The sequence below is a fragment of the Cardiocondyla obscurior genome, linkage group LG21 (genome assembly GCF_019399895.1).
Source record: "Cardiocondyla obscurior isolate alpha-2009 linkage group LG21, Cobs3.1, whole genome shotgun sequence".
In the NCBI taxonomy this organism is placed as follows: Eukaryota; Metazoa; Arthropoda; class Insecta; order Hymenoptera; family Formicidae; genus Cardiocondyla; species Cardiocondyla obscurior.
In genome coordinates, this window is record NC_091884.1 from 928,504 (window position 1) to 947,843 (window position 19,340).

General features: G+C 45.0%; 2 protein-coding genes across 3 annotated transcripts in view; one reads left to right on the forward strand and one right to left on the reverse strand.

The window, feature by feature from the left end:
* Qm (geranylgeranyl pyrophosphate synthase quemao) overlaps positions 1 to 19,340 on the reverse strand; it is a 36,380-nt gene that overhangs the window by 9,256 nt on the left and 7,784 nt on the right. The window lies entirely within an intron of this gene.
* Positions 801 to 14,635, forward strand: LOC139110583 (zinc finger protein 423). The gene is made up of 2 exons (XM_070670415.1): positions 801 to 1,352; positions 7,572 to 14,635. Exon 2 carries the CDS (start codon positions 7,621 to 7,623, stop codon positions 11,053 to 11,055), a length of 3,435 nt encoding a protein of 1,144 aa, XP_070526516.1. The 5' UTR covers positions 801 to 1,352; positions 7,572 to 7,620; the 3' UTR covers positions 11,056 to 14,635.

A 19,340-nucleotide genomic window follows, 5' to 3' on the forward strand; every position in this document is an offset into this window, starting at 1 on the left:
TTCGCTCCGACGCCCCCGCCCTTCCATCCCCTCAAAAGACCTCGGTGTTACCCGAGGGGAACTGTGAACTGGGGTAAAAGACTGCTCGTGCTGGGTCGCGAGGACGACGTTCTTCACGATTGTATGCGTGCACACGTACGCGTACGCGTGTGTTCGTATTTACCCGCACGCGCGTGCTTTTTTTTTCTTTTTCTCTCTCTTTTTTTTTTCAACGCACGTGTGTGCAGGTGCGTACTTCGGAAGAGGAGGAAGTGCCTTGACGAAGGAGCTTCATGACAGTGATGGCTGGCCGTCATTCGAGTCCCTGAGCTTTTTTTTTTTACCGCGCTTAATGACTTTTGCTATTTTTCTGTACGCGAAAATAAATATAACGAACCGCGTTTCACCACCCACAGCTGGATTACACTTGTACCTTCTCCTTCTCGCGTATTAAATATTCTTTATGGAAATAAAATTGATTTGTCGAACAGTTTCAACGTTGCTTTAATTATTTCAATCGTATTTAACGACAGATAAAAAAATTATTACTATCCGCTCATAAACATATTTTATCTAGTCCAAAAGAATATTAATAATTAACAAATTTCCTATTTCTCTTAATTTAGATAAAAAAAAAAGGAAGAAAAAAACTTTTATTTTTTTTTATGCATCGGAGAAAGTAAAAACGGCTATTTTCCTCGGCAATAAATACATAAACGAAATGAAAGGAAACTCGGGAATAAGATGAAAAGGAAGAAAGCCTGTGCGCTCGCAGAAAGGCGTCGGCCCTGACTTTGAAAGGACGCGAGGGGGTGGCTGAAGACGGGCGGTCAGGCAGGCAGAGGGGTAACTCCGTAAGGGAGGGAACGTTGAATCGTAGAACGCGGGTAACGCGGGGGGGTGTTGCGGCGGGCTACGGCGGGCTGGAGGGTTGAATCAGCGCGGGGGTGTATGGGGGAATTAGTGGATGGTCGCGGACAATGTGGGGGATACTTTCTCATATCAAGTATGGCCGCCATCGTGGCACGATGGTCAAAACAATAGTAAGTAGCCGAGGCCGCGGGCGATTCTTCTTCTACCCCGTATCGTCGCGCGCCGCCATGATATATCTTTCTTCTATTTTTTTCCGTTTCGCTCCTTAATTATCGCCACCTTCGCCAACGGTACGGCGCGCGAACTACCGATCATTCCGACCCTCCTCGCGGCTTTTCAGTGCGCGGTGAACAAAGTGGTGTTATCGTCGCGTTATCGCCGGCACGCACGTCCGAAACCACCTCGCCGGGTGCTTAACAAATGGATAGTAACGAGGGACCGTCGGCGTACCGCGATTTTCTAGGATGGTTTCGCATCCGCGCATCGCGCTGCTGATCACGGTGAGTCTCAACCTTTCGTTCCTGGCGATTAGGATTCATCTGCGTTCGGCTGTTACCACGTATGTAACGGGGCTCGTACCGAGCGTGGTTTTCGCTTATTTGAATTGCCGCGCTTTATCGACACTGATAAAAGAAATAGATATCGAAGCGACAAAATTTCTTTTCCCTGTTTTTTTTTTCTTTTTTTTTTCCCGAAGTAATTAGTGTCTAAAAAAATTCGAATCTTGTGCAAACATTGCTCGCTGCAGATTTAATCGGGTGGTTTTTCCTGGAAACGCTCGATACTCAAATGACAGATGCTATCGCACGTACACGCACGGGGTAATCTTCTCGCGATTTAAAAAGTTTAGCCGTCCATCACGTTGAATTACTATAATCGGCGGAGGTGGCTTGATAAAAGCAAGTGTCGCGATAAAAACGAGATAATGGAATAAACCCCGTTTTTACTCGAATCGTCGGAACGATCTTTACATCCGGTTCGATCCGATCGCTTTTCCGGCGACGATCGCGTGTCGCGCGAATTTTTCTCGTTTTAGATCGCCGATCGGAATGTGCGTAAACGATACCGCACCGTTCCCTTATCAGGGTGAACTGAAAGTACCAACCGACCGGGTTCGCTCTCGCCGCGACGTCTTTTGCATGCGAATACTCCACGTGGTTCATCCGGCGACACGCATTGCGCAGATCCGACCTTCCGCGATCCCCACCTTTATGCGAATCACACCTTTTACCATACCGGAATAGATTCCTGCGGGAGCTTTCGCCGAGTGAGCCGACCGCTATACGTAACTCCTCGATCAATTTTATGATTTAAGACGTTCCGACAGGCCTTCGTGATTTTCTTACCGTGCACGTACGAGCCTAAAGATGTTGATCGATGGGAAATCTTTTTTCACAAAACCGCGAATTTATTATGATCTATTCATTGAATATTTTAAATATAAAGCGAAAAATTTAGAATTTTTTTTTAACGCTGCTACGCACTTGTCAATAATAAATGATAAAAGTATCGGATGAGAAAGGTGAAATATTAAGTTGCTGAAATTTGTGGGAAATTAATTACGACACGACGTCTTTAAATTAAAGTTACATGCCGTCATGTAAGCTAACAATCAAATCGCGATAGCATTAATTACAACCGAAGACTAATTTTTGATAAATAGCTAAACGATGTGCGTACATGTTCTCTTAAATTAATTAAAAAAAAAAAATTGAATCCGACGAGGGTTGTCAGCTAAATTTATTTCTGCAAAAGTCACATAATTAGAAAAGTATAAAAAAAAAAGCGCTACAATTTTCTATTTTAGAACATTAATTCCTCCGTAATTGTCAGCAGCGACATTTCAGCCAAAGTCAACTGGCTTCAGGCTCGAGAGAGAGAAAAACCGGCGGCGAATCGCGTCGGATAGATATTTCGGGATATCGGGGGCGGGGAGGGGGAGGGGAGAAAGAGGGACGAGGGTGCGCGGGTGGATTTTCAGGGACTGACGCGATGATATTTGTCTTGTTTACGGGAAGACTTATGCGCGTGTGCGGACCGCCGAAGTTCGCCGCTCGATCAATAGGCCTCTACTAAAATCACACGTAAACGGAACCCGCGTGTATCCCGCACACGCCCACGCGGTGCGTACGCACATAGACACGCGTGTAAGTTCGAGCATCGAGCCAATCCACGCCAAAAGTTCGCGGGAGCTTTTCTTTCGACTCCTTTTTTTTTTTTTTTTTTTTTTTTTTCGCGAAAAAGAGCCACGAGGCTTTCATAATTCACTGTCCATACCCGTTATTGATTCCGTTCTCTTTCTCTTTCCCGCTTTATATCTGGGTCCGTTTGATGTCCCCGGGCTTTTATTGCTTCGCCTTAGGTTCGATTGATTCGCCGTCTCTCGCTTACTTTCGCCGACCTGCTTTCGCGCTTGTTTTAATCAGCCCTTAGAACAAGTGTCGTCGGGTATTACGTCCATCGCGCGAGCACAATTATCTTTCTTTGACACGGTACGAAGTTTGAAAGAATGCAAATTTTTCCAAGCAAAGATATAAAACAAAACGAAGAAGAAACTGTACCGTTTCAAATATAAAGAAACGTGACTCTTGGCCTTTCGGCAATTTAATCAACAGCGACGTGTGAAAGAAACCGCGAGTTTCACAGCTTAAAAATGTAGCAATCAATGCCAATGGGTTACGTAACAGAGTTGCGATTTGATACGGTCCCCGGGCGTATAAAATCCTTTGATACTTCCGTCGAGCGCTCGGCAGCGCGACGTGTCGTTTCTCGTTCTGCGTCAATTCCATTTCATACTTTATTAGAATTATTGAACCGCTGATGAATTTTGCCGTCATCAGTCAGGCTGAAACGAGAGCGCCCCACGAAAATACCCTTGACGTGCGTTCATCCATTATTTCGCGGGGGTGCAACGTTGTTTGTCGTTCGACACCCACGCCGTTTGTGTATCCCACCCACACGAGTTAAAGAAAATCTGCCGGGCACGGATACGCGCGTAATAATATTGCAATAAGTTTTGTTCCGTATCGGTTCTCTCTCTCTGTATCTTTCTTTATCTCCCCCTTTCTCTCTTTCCTTTCTTTGTACTTCCAACGACGTGTTTTTCGCCGATATCCTTTCGCGAGCGACAAACTACCCCATCGCTCCGGCTCACCCGCCCCTTCTCCCATTCATCCGATTTCGACGGTGAGCCTCCACAATGTCCTCCTGCCTTCGCGCGAACATACGGGCGTATTTACGCGTATTTTTGGAAAATCTGTCATAGGTTGCGTAAAGTACGCGGGTTCCGCGGTTCCCTCGGTTCTACCCCCGGTACTTTACCTCTACCTATCTCTCGCTTTGACGTGCGTCAGCGATTGCTTTACAACCCTCGCGTAATCCAATTTCCGTCCCATAGACACGCGCGCATGCAACAACTGCGAATAATATCCGCTGTTCTTTTAACACATCGAAAACGAAAAACAAACTCTGCGAGACGATCGTTGCGTTTTGGTGCTTAATTGTATTTCAGTCTACTTAATTACTTGCCGAAATTAATTAGCAGCTTTATTAATCGATTAAGAAAAATTAATAAATTAAATTAGAAGTTGTCGGGAAATATAATTAAAAAAAAAAATTAATAAATTAAATTAAAAGTTGTCAGAAAATATAATTTAAAAAAAAATTAATAAATTAAATTAAAAGTCGTCAGAAAATATAACTAAAAAAAAAAAATTAATAAATTGTATCGTATACTTCTGAAATGACAAATTTTTTATTTTAATTTTTTATAATTCTTCCATCTATGTCGTGTCAATTAAATTTTTTTCCAATCACCTGTTAAAAATGGAATGTATCGTCGATTTACGAAGAACAATTTATCATTCAGCAATTCAGTAAGCAATTCGTCTCGCATGCAAGTTGTAAAACGATACGGGAGGTAAAGATAGAATCGGAAGGAAATACGGTTCTGCTTGCATATCTCTGCATCATCAAATAAAACGTCTTCGTTTCAATGGACTTTGACTAAGACGCGAAAGAATGTGATTATTATCAGTTTTATCTCTCCTGCTGTTTGTCCATTATCACGAAAAATTTTCTTTTCCCTTTTTTTTTTCTTTTTTTTTCTGTCGATTTCTACTAATAATGATGAAAACAATAAAATACGTGTTACGACACTATTTATTATTAGCACGAAGTTTTATCGAAAATATAAAAATCCTCGTGTTTATCTGGTTGCACTGAACAGGTACATGTGTCACCGATAAATCCTATATCACGAAACGTCTCAACAAACTTTGTAATCTGCGCACGTTTGATTCACCGAAGTTTAATATCCTCCGATAAAAGTAAACTCATTTATTTCATAACACCTACGCGTAGACAAAAGTGTTATTAAATTAATTGTCAGATATTAAAGCCGAGACGAGAGAAAAGTCGCGTCCAGCTAAATTCTTAGAAAAGCAAATTGCGAATTTTCCGTAAAAAAATAATACCGCGTGAGATTCTCGCGAAACAGTTCAGGCGCGGCGAGAGTTGTTTAATTAACGTCGCATGCAAAACGAAGACGGTAAAAATTTAAAGTCCTTTTTTTTCCTGAAATATTCTCGACACGAGCGCATTATTCTTAACGTGCTCGAATAAATTCGGAAATCATCTACCCGCAGAATGCAGCGAAGTACAGGGATGACGAAGCGGAGTGGGGAGATTTGTATCGCGGCTTCGAAAGGTGGTAGGGACGTGAAAACGACATGACAGACCCTTCATAGAACACCGTGACTATACCTAACAGTAACGCGGCAGAATTCAAAGCTGCCGAGGGTCTCGAGATCAGGCGCGCGAAATACCTGAATCTCTCGATCTCGATTAAATCCCGTCGCGTATATTTTTTAATTTATTTATTTAATTTTCTTTTCTGTTTTTTTTTTTTTTCTTTCGATCTCTCGTCCAGTTGCGTTTGAACGTTATTATGTTTTCGTCGGTATCATTACTGTGGACGTTTTATTTCTTCGCGAACTTCGCCGATCGATGTTGTACGGAAAAGTTTTGAGCAGCGATCTCGATTTTTTTTTTTTTTTTCGCGAAGAGAGGGACCGCGATTCGAAAAATGGAAATATTCTCGCCGGAGAGGGTGAAGTTGACCAGCGACATCAAGTTTACGTAGTTCACTCACCCTCGGTGACGCCACGTGCCAATAACGGCGGTCGCGGCTTGAAAAAGAGACGATTACTCGTCGTGGACTGTTTTGAGTTCTGCAAAGTGTCGCAAAGTTTTTCGTAATCGCGAGAAAGAAAGAGAAAGAGAGAGAGAGATACGTGATGAGACTACGACGACGTGACTCACGACGACGACGACGTACGGCTCTTGAGGTGTCATGTTTCTACGCGGAAGCTATCTTCACAGGTCATCGGTGATGAAACGAAGACGTTTGAAGCACGAAGACCTGTGTATCTCGCGGGTGAGAATTTAACGAAATCATTTGGTTGCATCGTACCTATTATTTTAACATTCCACGTGGAATTCCTCAAACGTCGGAAGAGAAAACCTGCGCGAGCATTAATAAATGCAAAAACCATTTCGTTGACGGATTCGTCGATCAACTTCGACGAACTTCGGCATAATTAATTCAATTAATAATTCAATTAGTCCGAGTCGAATCGTCGATAAATAATAATCGATAAAAAAAAATAAAAAATAAAAAAAGAAATAAAATAAATAAAATAATAAAATATCTCCTACGTAAACGTTAACTAAATAAAATTAAATCATATTCACGACGACCGCGTTAAAATGTAAAATATTAAAAGTACACCCGATGAAAACTTATCTAACAACTTTCTTTCCCTCCGCGACGCCGGACAACGGGGAGCGTAAGCATTAGAATCATTGCGCTGAAATGTTTTCGAACTTGTGCACGCACAGCTCACGCGATCTTTCTCACGCGTATATCACGCACGGCCGGACGTAACGGCAGAATATCATTCAAGGTTCACTGACCGCGTATCGTCCACTTACATTACATTCGCGATACAAGGCTGTCATCCTGAATTAGTAATTACGCCGCGCTTTCTGAAATGCATATTCGTACTATCCTCCGAATTCCCTGAATACGTGGGGTGGACGTTATAATATGAGTCATGGGAGGGTGTCCACCCTGCCGTTCCCCTCCCCCCCTCTACCCCCCCGCCCGATATCCCGCGTCTCCCTTTTTCGAGACCGCATGTCCATCGCTGCGCGAGCGAGGGTGTCTCGTTCACTATGTCTCGTTCGTCAAGTTTCGCGTGCGTCTTCCTGCAGACGAAGTGCTCGTTAGCCGACCCCAAAGCTTTTCCTTCTCCCCCTCCCCTCATTCCCTTCGCATCGGTCGGGCAAAATCATTATGATCTGCCTGAATTAATGTCGCCTTTAACGAAGATTTGCAGCTCTCCTTTCTCTGGCGCGGCAATGTATTCGTTGTTCACGTTTGCGTTTTAGTAAAAATTACTCCTCCGTTCACTGTTTTCAGAATTTCTCTCGCGTGACAATTTTGAAATTAGTTACTCCGTCGAATAAAAATTTAAACAATGTCGATTTAGTATTAATTAAAATTATTTCGAAGCCAATTAAAAATCAAGTGAGACAAATTTAATAAAAAAAATTATCTACGGGAGTTTCTTTTTCTCGAAAACATTGCCAAGCGCCAGGATTGTTCTTTTATAACTTTTTAAGCGCGAGAAATTTCTCTGTTTCTTTTTCGATAGACGGGCAAGATCTGAGGGAAAGCTGGCTGGGTGCGTGAGACCCGTCAAGATGTCGAGCGCGGTATCGTCGCACGAACCCATGACGACGGCGGAGACGACGGAGCTGGACAGCGACGGTTCGAGCTGCGGCGAGCGCGACGTTTGGAAGCGCGTTCGCGGCGACCTCGCTGACGCCGGGCCTAAGAAACGTCGGAAGCAGACTACGCCGGTAAGAGTGTCGTCCGGTGTCGTGGGGGTGCACGAGGACGCGCGCGAGGACGAGTGCAAGGATGAGGACGTCGAAGGTAAGCCGTCGTCGCGATCGTCGTTGCTGAGCAACGACCATCACCACCAACAACACCACCACCGCCACCACCATCACCATCACCATTCGCCGTCGTCGAAAGACGAGAATCTGAACAACGAGTGCCGCTGCCAGCACTGCGGCCGGCTCTTCGACAGCGACGAGACGCTCAACGTCCACGTGGACAGCGAGCACGGCGGCGCGAGCCAGGCGACGTCGGCCGTCGCCATCAAGATAGAGCCGGCGCAGCAGCTGGACCCGGCTAACGAAAGCCCCGTTAGTCTCCTAAGCGTTAAGAACTTCGCGACCACGTGGCTGGCGCCCGGTAGCCAGCCTCACGTGCAATCGCACGCGCAGATGCAGCCGCAGGGCGACGAGTCGTGGCCGGGCGGCCCGGTAAATCAGATCGTCACAATGACCAATCATTTGCCGGCGCTCTCGAGTTTCCCGGGCGCCCTCGCGCAATACCTACCCCTGCCGAGTTTTCCCCTGACCGATCCTCAGCTTTCTAGAACCCCCCTCGGTCCCGTGCCGGTTAAGATTTTCAACCCGGACGCGTACTGCGATCTGTGCAACAAGGAGTTCTGCAACAAATATTTCCTGAAGACGCACAAGGCCAACAAGCACGGGATATACGTCGACTCGCCGGCGCCGACCGCGGTTATGGATTCCTCCAACGTCGTCGGTGGCGTGTTCAGTGCCGCGAATTTTCACGCGGGTAACGCAAGCGTGAAACTGGAGCCGCCGGCGACTCCGCCGCAGAAACGTTTTCGCCCCGAAGACACAACGAAGAAGCCGAAACCGAAAACGCACAACGAGTCGCCGATGGATCAGCAAACGGACGGTCAGCAGATTTCCCTGCCGCAAGGCGAGGAAGACCAAGTGACGCCGCACGACAGCCCCGGCGGCATGGAGATGCTTCTAAAGCAGGAATACGGCGTCGAACAGGAAGACGCGACCTTCATGCCGGCGCCGAGGCACCTCTCGCCTCAATCTATCCAACAAGCGCGCGAGTCCGGCTTCAGCGCCGATCTATTGCGTCACCTGGGCGTCATAAATCCCGACGCGTTCTGCGAGATCTGCTGCAAGGAATACTGCAACAAGTACTTTCTACGGACGCACAAAATGAAGCGGCACGGCATCGTCGTGCAAGACAACGAAAAGTCGCCGGGCAATCCCGGCACGGCGGCAACCTGGCACCAGGTGCAGACCAGTCCCCTAAATTTGATCGTGTCCGAGGCTACCGCGACGAGCATGGAATCCAACGACCGCGGCGGCGAGGAGCACGAATGCAAGTCCTGCGACATTCGCTTCCAGACTATCGAGCTGTATCAGGCGCACTGCAGGAAGATGCACGAGAGCGAGGAACGAGGCTCGCCGAAGCAGGAATACGATCTCGACTGCGCCGACCAGCGTACGGACTCGATCTCGGAGGATCTTCAGAAGCTGCAGACCATGATCATGCAGCTGAACGGCCTGGATTCCGCGAAGGGATCCTGCACCGTCTGCGGCAGAGAATGCGATTCGAGGTCGGCCCTGCGCGTCCATATGGCGACCGAGCACGGCGTCGCCGGGGACGAAGCATCGTCGCCGCAGAAATCACCCGCGGCGAACTCGACTATTTTCTGCACGCTCTGCGAGAAGGATTATCCAAACCAAGACGCATTGAGAAAACACATAAGCGAGGAACATCAACCTATCGCATCGAACGCCATAACTCTGCCAACGCTGCCGCCGACGGTGATCGCCTCTTCTGCCAGCTCGACGCCGACCAGTCAAAGCGGACAAACGACGACGACGACGACGACGGAGAGAAAGACGACGTTGCTCACCCCGACGTCGAGCTACTGCGAGATTTGTAACAAGGAGCTGTGCAACAAGTATTTCATGAAGACGCACATGCAGAGAATGCACGGCATCGAGATCGAGAACGGCGCGCAGATCGGCGGTGTCATCTGCAACATCTGTAACAAGGAGCTGTGCAGCAAGTATTTTTTGCGAGTGCACAAGCACAACACCCACGGGATCATCGACGAGAATACGTCGGCGGGCGCGGCGTCGACCAAGCAGGAATCCTACGATACTTCCGGCGCCGAGGACTCGACGTTGAAACCGGACCAATTAGGCGATCTCAGTCACAAATATTTCACGCATTTCACCGAGGTGTGTCCGCTCTGCAGTCGAAGGTTCCGCAGCAGCAAATGGCTGAAGGCACATCTAACGAGCGATCACGGTAAAGCGGGGATCGACAAGTGGCGCGAATTCGAGCAGCATTATCAAACGACGTCCAGAACGAGCGGCAGAAGCGCCGCATTAGCCAAGAACACGCAGCAAACGAACCTGAAGATCCCTAACGGCTTCGAGGTCGCTCAGCAGGTGAAGACCGTCGACTACACGAGTCTAGGAAATCAGATGCTGTCGAATCTCCTCGGCTCCTCGTCCGAGGAGCAGCTGAAGAATTACCGCTGCGGCTACTGCAACTTTACGACCCCCGTGCTGCCCTTCCTATTCCTCCACGAGCGGTCCCACGTGAACTCGCAGGAGAATCTCGAGGTGGACCGCGCGCTCCAGTGCCCGATCTGCTCGCACGACTTCCAGCAGCCGGAGCTGCTTCATCAGCATCTGCTCGCCAAGCATCAGTTCCCCTCTCTGTTATCGTTCCAGCATCCGCTGATAAACAGCTTCCGAGCGGACGGCGACATCAAGACGAGCGACCTCAAGGAGAGACCGGATCAGGATACGAAAAACGACCGCGCGAGATGCAGCCCGCAAACCGAGCGGAGCGCGCACGAGCCGAGGAACCAGCGGCAGGACGAGACTACCGTGCAAGTGACGCCCCAGGGTGTGTACAAGTGCGCACAGTGCGGCTACGCGACGACGAATCTGAATCGCATCAAGAAGCACGTGCGGAAGGACCACAAAACGATAGGCGACCCAACGGAAAGCGTGATCGCCGAGCTTAGCAAGACCCTGAAGGACGTCGCGAACAAGCAGAAGATGCCGGCCTGTTACGCAACGCCGCAGGACACGAACTCCGACAAGACTATCATGCAGCCGTTCCTCATCGAGGAGCAAAATCTGATACAAGCGGGCGCCGAGTCGAGCTCGGCGAAGAGATTCTCGCCGGCTTTGGTCTATTTGCCGGTGAAATCTAGAATCAGCAGCATCCTGACCGCCTCCTTCACCCTAACTCCCGCCTGAGTTTAATTTGCGATCGCATTACGTCGCGTTTGCATATTGAACGGAAAAAAACGGTGGCATCTGCATCTGCGATCCGAGCACGTGGTATCGGTTCCTATTTATCGTGTAAGACGAGCAGCTAGACGGCAAGTGTTATTCGCACTTTAATAACTTTGACGTTCCATTGATTTTTATGTAACTTTAGCGATTTTTGCAGCCTTTTTCTATTATCGACTTAAGCGAGCCCTTCTCGATTATCCGTGCTACGAATTTACAGAACGAAAACGCGATATCGGCCGGACGAGATTATTTATCATTCTCAAAGCTAATCTCGCAGCAAGTATTGATAATATTAATAAACAATATTTTTATTAATATTTTTTATAAAGAATAATATTAATAATGAATTAACTATAATTTTAAAATTATTAAACGTCTATAAAAAAATATATGTTCGTGCTAAAAAAATTTTTTAATTATTATTTTAGATATTAATTGCAGTTTAAAAAAAATTCCATCTACTGTGCAATATTATATTTGTAAAAAAAAAAGTAATCTCGTCTAGCGGTATTTCGTTTCAAAACGCTTGTTGCCATGACGCAAGATTTCCTCGATTTTTCTTTTTTCGTAACACGTCGACTCGTATATTCGAAGTACGGGGGGGATCATCCCGAAGCAACAGAACTCGCTTATACATTTTATTTCGAAATGGTTCTCGGCGACGAATTTTAGCAAACCGAAACGATTTCCTAAGGAAGGGAAAACTTTCCAGAAAAAATAACGAGCCGATATTGTTATTATTGTTCTAAGTATAGGGAACATACTCGTTATATATTCTTGTAAATACTTAATTGTAACTAAAATATGAACGGGTGATTAACAAAGTTCCTATTTTAAACGCGATAGGCTTCTCGACATCGAGAATAGTTCTTTCTCTCCGCATTTTATTTCGTCGGTTTTCTTTTTTCTTCTTTTCACAATTTTAGCATATCGATTTTGCTTCTGCTCAAGCGAAACTCAAAGAAGAATAAAAAAAAAAGAGAGAGATAGGGAAAGAAAAAAAGAGATAAAAAAATAAAACTCGCGCGTAAAATCGATCGGCAATTAAACCTATCGTCTTTAATCAGCATTTCTTTTCGCGACTGTTCTAGTCAATATTTTATATATAAATATATAGAAACTACGTGGAGATAAGCAGAGTTTTCTCAGAGATAGAGAAAAGTTTAAAGAAGTATTTATCATGCACGCGCAGAGTACGCTAAGACTCCGCGAAATCGTCGGGCTAATTAGGCGGCGCGGTCGCTAATTAAAGTCGCGACGCGCGGCCAGCCGGGAGGGCGAGAAGCGTGATACGATGGCGAACGGAAGGTATTGGGGTATCAAATGTGCAAAAAAAAAGAATCGCCAACCAACTCAGGGGTGGACACAGTATAACCCGCAACAAAAAGTACAATCGTATACACAGCCAACGCATTACATAGACTTTAAAAGTAACTATTAACTTATAACGATGAGACGTAGCGCGCGTCTCGCAAATGTTCCGCGGATATATCAATATAACGATCGGCCCCTCCCGCCCTGTCCGTCTAAGGGCGAGAGGGCCGCGAAAACGACCAAGCTCGATTCCTCACGAATATTCGACGAACGGCCCCTCCCCGGGATTTATATATTATATGAGCTACACGCAGAAGATATAGCACACTGGAATTATATAACAATAAGAGTTTACTAGCCTAGTCGGTAAATGCCGCGGACCGTCGAGTCCGAGAAGTAAAAAAAAAAAAAAAAGAAAAGATAAAAAGTTCCTCCTTGAAAAAGCTGTTTCGAACCTCGTGCCTTTGCAGCTTGAGAAACGCGAACTTCCTTCGTTATCACGCAGGTCTCGACGAGATATATTGTATCCGAATGTAACGGGGCCGGTCTATCGCTGTTGTATTAAACGTGCTTTCCGTCAGGTGTGACCGTCGACGTTTCTTTCTTTCTCTCGACCGCGGGACGGCCGATCTCTTTCCCTTTTGGTAACGATCGCGATCGCGAGACTCTTTTTATCGGGGAATAAGTTGCAAGTAGCCGCGAAATCGTTTCGCGGAAATGTCCTATAAATATTTATCTCCGAGTTATCTCTCGTATTAGAAATATGATTGTTTTACGAGGCGCAATATGTGTTTTAATGGCTTCCGCGTGGAAGCGACGGTTTTAAATTATTGCCTGTTTTCTGAAAAATTTTCCGGAGGGAACAGAAGTAGCTGGAACGTGCGAACGCTCGTGAAAAATTGTCGTTTGTCTCGAAGATTTGCTAGTCAGGAATGTTAATTAGAATTGTATAATCGACAAAGGCCGCGCTGGGTAGTTTCGAACGCGTCGCGGAATACTCGCGGCGGCAGCTTCCTCGTCTGTGCTCGAACTCGATCGAAACGCTCGAAGGAACAGCTGTTGCCGCAATGACCATATTCTCGATTGCTAGGCGTGCAGCCGTTCTGACCTGCCTAGCTTTCCAAATACACGTTTCTGGCGGCACACCGGTGCGCGCCCATCCCTTCACGATGAACAAACATGCACGATACATTTCCGCCCACACGACGTCGCCCTTGCTCTATCGTAAAATAATAACCCTGCTTACTCAGTGCAATCCCTGTCTCTTTACTTACCGAGCAATATTTGTCGCGCAAATAATTCTAATTAAAAAATTATCGGAAGAAAAAAATTCTACTCTTTTTGCTCTCTAATTGAACTACTAAATTTATTTTTTTTTTTTTTTCCCCTAAAACGTAATATATTATCGTTGAGAAATATAACAGAGAGAATATGTATTGCGAAGAAGCGCAGATGTCGATTAATTTACATAAATTCGAAAATAACTATATTTAGATATTTTTTAACATTGCACAGATGGCAGAGGCGTTTAATAAATAACCGCGATAATTGGCTTTGCAGTTACTCGCGCTTCTGAAAATTTAACTCGATAAGCGACGGCATGTGCAAGGAAAAGAAAAAAAAAATAAATTACACGTCGTAAAACCGCTGTCAATAGTGACGTGCAAGACGATGAGTAACGACCGGGTATTGTCACGTCGGTTCTCACTGGAGTGCAACATTCGGCGCTCGCGTTTCTGGTAATGCGAAATTCAGGCCGCTGTCGGAGAACGGCGATGATTTATCCCGGGGTGATTTCCATAGCACGAGCCCGGTTTTTGTCTCAGGGGCCATAAAAGTTTTTCCCCGCGCAGCTGAAATTCGAGAACCGCGTCGTTTAACGGGGCGCAACGCAACGATGCCGGTCGTTGCCGAAAAATTCATCTGAATTAGTATGCGCACACGCGCGCATTAATATGACTTAGGGGAGGAAAGAGAGATCGGCCATTACGCAAATCCATCGAGGGTGTAGATGTAAGAGAGACAGAGAAAGAAGGAAAGATGAAGTAGAAAGGAGTCGAAACGGTCTGCCGGACGGAGAGAATGAGAGAGCGATTTTTGTTGGGGAAAAAGGAATTTTTAGCCGGTATTGTCGTGCCGACGAGATGGGCCCGGACAAACGGGCCTCCACCATCTGGTCACCCCTCTGGCGAGGAGGTCAGAGAGGAGGGAAGGAGGTCGCGACCTTGACGGGGGTTTTTTCCCCCAAAAAGTCCGAGAACGAAACGAAATTCAAGGGTGGAGAAGAGAAGAGGACACGGCCTGTTCCACCCTTACCGCTCCTACCTCCGCTTTTACCCCGGCGATCGCCTATTTTTCCTGCCCCCCACGTGCGCGCGACGATGACACGTGAAACACGCACGTCCATGCAAAACGGCTTCTACCTCGACCCCGGTCTTAATTGTGTCCCATGCAGATACGCGTATTGTGCACTTAATGGCCCGTGCGCGGCGCGCCGGGGATGCCGATTTTAATTATTATCGCTTGGGGTGGATGAACAAAAATCCGGACTACGTCGGGGAAAGTGGTTCTTTCGCGCGCGCGGCTGCAACCATTTCCGGATAACAACGAGCGATCGTCACGGATCACGCGAATTAATTTCTTTGGTGCAAATTCGGTAGAAGCGAAGCAACGGTCACCGGACTCAAAGTATCAGATTCAGATATTTACAGGCGAATTTTGCGCGAGGAATTTTCAAACGCCGACACAATCTGGCGATCATCGAGTGAATAATACTCTCATATCGTTTACAATTAATTTGCCGAGACGTAAATTTTATTTGGAAATATATTTATACACTTGTTAAATTTTCGCGAAGTGGAAAACGTGGCTGCTCTCTCTCTTCATCGAGCACCAAAGATTTATTCGTGCAAATGATTATTCTTCGTAATGAAAAGTATATCATTTGCCTCTGTATCGATTTCAAATTAAACTTTATTTTTTGCTTACGATACGTCTAAATTTATAATTGGACAATTCCACGCGATCGCTAATTGTAATCACTCAACCACAAATGTCGACACATGGCAAAGCTAAGAAGAAAAAAAAAAAAGAAAAAGAAAAGTTATAACAGAGTTTGGAAAGAAATCTTGGCTCGCATGCCCAAAATCAGCATTGCCTTCGTAATGTAATTGAGCGCAAAATCAAAATTTTACCGTAACCCAAACAAAGATATGCAAACTATATATATATATATATATATTTTATGTATATATATATATTGTTCATTAATATAAATTATTGATTATATTAAGAACCTCGTAAGCTAAGTGTATTTCGTACGTAAACGATACGAGCGTGAATAATTAGTATACATTTACGTGTACTAAACTGTGTAACCTGTATACAGTGACAAAACGGGGGCGTACAAGCGTACGCGTTCGACAAGTGCATACGGTACAGAGTGTACATTTCGTGAAATTAGGAGAATTAATTAGCACATCTAGTCATTTTGGAAACAATTTACAAATTCTTATACCTGATCTAGTCACACGATGTGATCGAGGCGGCTTATCAGCAGACTTTCTTTCGGTACATTAAGACTGCGTGAAACAATAAGAGACACGTTATTTTTTTATTATTTTATATTTCTTTTATTTTCCTCACGTACGCGTTTTAAATTATCGCAATAATTTAATTATTTATATGCGTGTGATCCAAAAGAAGAAAAAAAAAAAAAAAAGAGAAAAAAGGAAAAAATTATATTAGGAATAAAAGTTATATTTTTTTTCTCCCTTTCTTTTATTTTCTTTTTGTTACCTTTCTTTTTCTTTTCCTTTTTCGCAGAACGCTTTCATATGTTCGATCAAAACCGCGCAACTTTTACGTTTATAATTTCAGCAAGCGTTACGCTTCTGCAAACGGGGGTGAATGTATTTTATACGTTAACTGCGGGTGCTTGTATCGATGCCAATAAATACAGAGATCATTCTCGTGTCTTTACCGAAGCATCGAAATTCGAACTCGGCGGAATTACATGCGGCTACAAACGTACGTTTTAAGATATCGAGTTACCCGATCCGCAACTCGACGGGCGGCTGGTAGACTGCCGCCAACACGGCGGTTTTATTTTTTAAGGGTGACGCTCCTAGGGTGCCTTTTTACAAGCGGTGACAAATGATATCTCAAACAAGTTAAATTTGACAAATTATACGCACACCCTCCCTCGGGAGTTCTCTTTCATAGTATTTTTTTTAATTTTATTTTTCTATCTCATTTAAAAGTGCAAGTTTAACTAACAAACAGTGAAAGAAGTTCCCTTCATTGAATTAAATTTTTCTTTATTACTGTGGACGGATTAAAAATGAAATAACAGTCTATTTTGAGTTCCCTTTACGTCGCTTTAAACATTTTTATCAATCCAGAGAATTTCTATCTTTGTAGAAAACTGAGAGAAGAAGAATGTAATTTTAATAACTTACTGACATTTTATTTTCTGTAATCAACAGCGAATTACGGCGGACCATTATTTTTCCGTTTCGATGGCAGAACGTTATCGAACGGAAGGAGCGAACGAAAGGAAAAGCGGGTACGACGATTTTCAATCAGAAGGAACACACGAGTCGATGGAATACGAAGGCGCTTGCGCCATATAGAAGTTTTCCTTTCGCTTGATGGCCGAGTCGAGTTCGGTTTGAAAAGGAAAGGCGGAAGAAACTCGTCGTCCCTTTCGCACCGAGCCACGACCGACCGATGAGTAAATGACACACGGCCCAAGCCCCCCTGCCTCTCTACGTAAACACACAGACACACGCTCGAAAAACGAATGTCCACCCACGTTCGCACACGTCAACATCCCTGGTGTGACGGGGATGTGTATAAAAATCAATAATATCTTGCGGTTTCCAAGAGCCCTGAAAACGAAGGAGAAAACGTGGCGCGAGGGTGGCAGTCTTCGGCCGTATAGACAAAAGATGAGGGATATTTCGTTATCGTTCGTTATCGCGCGAGCAAACCGTCCGAGGATGTTGACTTGTAAACCGAAAGAATCTTGCCGAGACGTCTTCTTTTTAACGCAAAAAAAAAAAAAAATCGTTTTTAAAAAGTAACGACATTAACGAATGTTTAATGCGCCAATTTCACGCCAAAAAAACAAAAAAAGAAAATTAAAAGAAACATTTATATAAAAAAAAAAAAAAAATATTAAGATTCAAGTTCGCGGATGATCCCTATTTCGTCCTGTCATATTCCATCCTGCCCCTGCCGGATGCAATAATCGTGATCGTTTTGTTTCCTCGTCATTTATTTACAAAAGGGACGTCGAGCCAGGATCCATAGCAAATTTCAGAAAAAAGGTATCGAACCGTTCACCCCTCCTCCATCTGACCAATACGATCCGTCCTGCTCTCCCCTCATCAACCACCACGGCTTATATCCCGAGGAGGAAGTGGATTGCAATTATCAAAGCCTCCCCCCCCCTTCTGAATTCCGGTCTTTCTTAAGCTGACCGCTCCCGCGATCCCGGGTCCCTCCGCGCTTCGCTTTCCGCCCCCTCCCTATCGCCTTTCGCCAACTTGTAGAAATTTCATCCTCCAATAATAATTTCACCGTCGCAGTTATACCGTCGCCGCCACCACCGCGACGACTTTGCCACCCCTCCTCCCCCCCTGCTCTCGTACCCCTTACCGCCGTTCTGAAACTTCTCCGCGGCAATCGACGTCCTCGGCGATCAAAGAAATCTACGCGCAAGAAACGAGGGTCGGACGAAATGCTTTCTCGTGGAAACTTGAGAAAACGCGAAGGCGATTGAAGAAATAAATCCCCAATTTAAGCGGAAAGGCTCGGAGTATATCGGCTTTATTTATTTCAAAATGAATTAGCGCCCGTGATCAATTTAATCACGTTGAGTTTTACCGCTCGCGACGATCTCACGATCTTTATACGCAGGTGGAACTAATATACCTAATATATTATTTTTACGATGAATTTTATAACTTTTCGTTACACCGACTGAAGTAAAATGTTCATAAAAATTCGTAATTGTTTAATAATTTTCTTTTTCTTTTTTTAGCGTGAAATTTATTCCTTTCAATTCTTCATTTAATTATTCCGGACAATTAGTTCGTAATCTGTGGAACTTTTGCGTGATCGTAATCAAGCGAACGTGCAGCGATAAATATTGATTCATCTTAACGGTGTCATTAAATTCGATGGACTATGAAATCTTAATCGCCTAAGCGAAAAAAAAAAAAAAAAATATCGCAAACAACGACGACTCGAACGATATCACTATCCTTGAGAGTAAATAACATCATTGCGCGCAATTGTAATCAATTTTATATCCAAAATAATTGATTAGGCCTTCAGCCAAGAAGATTAAAGGAAGTTAAGAGTTTATTTTAAACATCCATAATCTATTAATTAACCAATAATAAAATACCGTAATTAAACTATCATTTTTTCCGTCCTTCTAGCTTCAAATTTATCGTTGAATGGATTCGACACGGCATTCGTCGCGAGTTCTGAACAATGTATCGAGTCTGCCGATATTTCGTAAGAGCTCTACTGCGAATAAAAAAAAGGAAAAAAAAGAAACTAAAAGAAATAAAGCCGAAAACAGTTGTCCCGGTATATAGAAACCCTTTCACGGCCTTTCGGCCTCGCGCCGCGAGTTACACTCCGCGTTTCCAGTCGAGCGACTCCGTGTAGGGTGAAAACGCAAAATCCGCGAAACGGGAAACCAGAAACGGGAAAAATCGAAGGGTTGAAAACGGGAGCATTGTGCGAATCCGTGCGCCTGTGTGACACCCTCGGAGGCAGGGGGAGACAAATGTCTTTCGCGCGTACAACTCTTTATTTATTTAGCGCCGCGTCCACGTGCCGGGTGCACACGTTTCGCCCATTTCAACGGATTTCACCCCAAATTTTCAGCTGGCGAGCTGCCCTCCCCCTTT

Coding starts and splice junctions, on each gene's coding strand:
- LOC139110583 (XM_070670415.1), top strand. CDS start 7,621: ATGTCGAGCGCGGTATCGTCGCACGAACCCATGACGACGGCGGAGACG.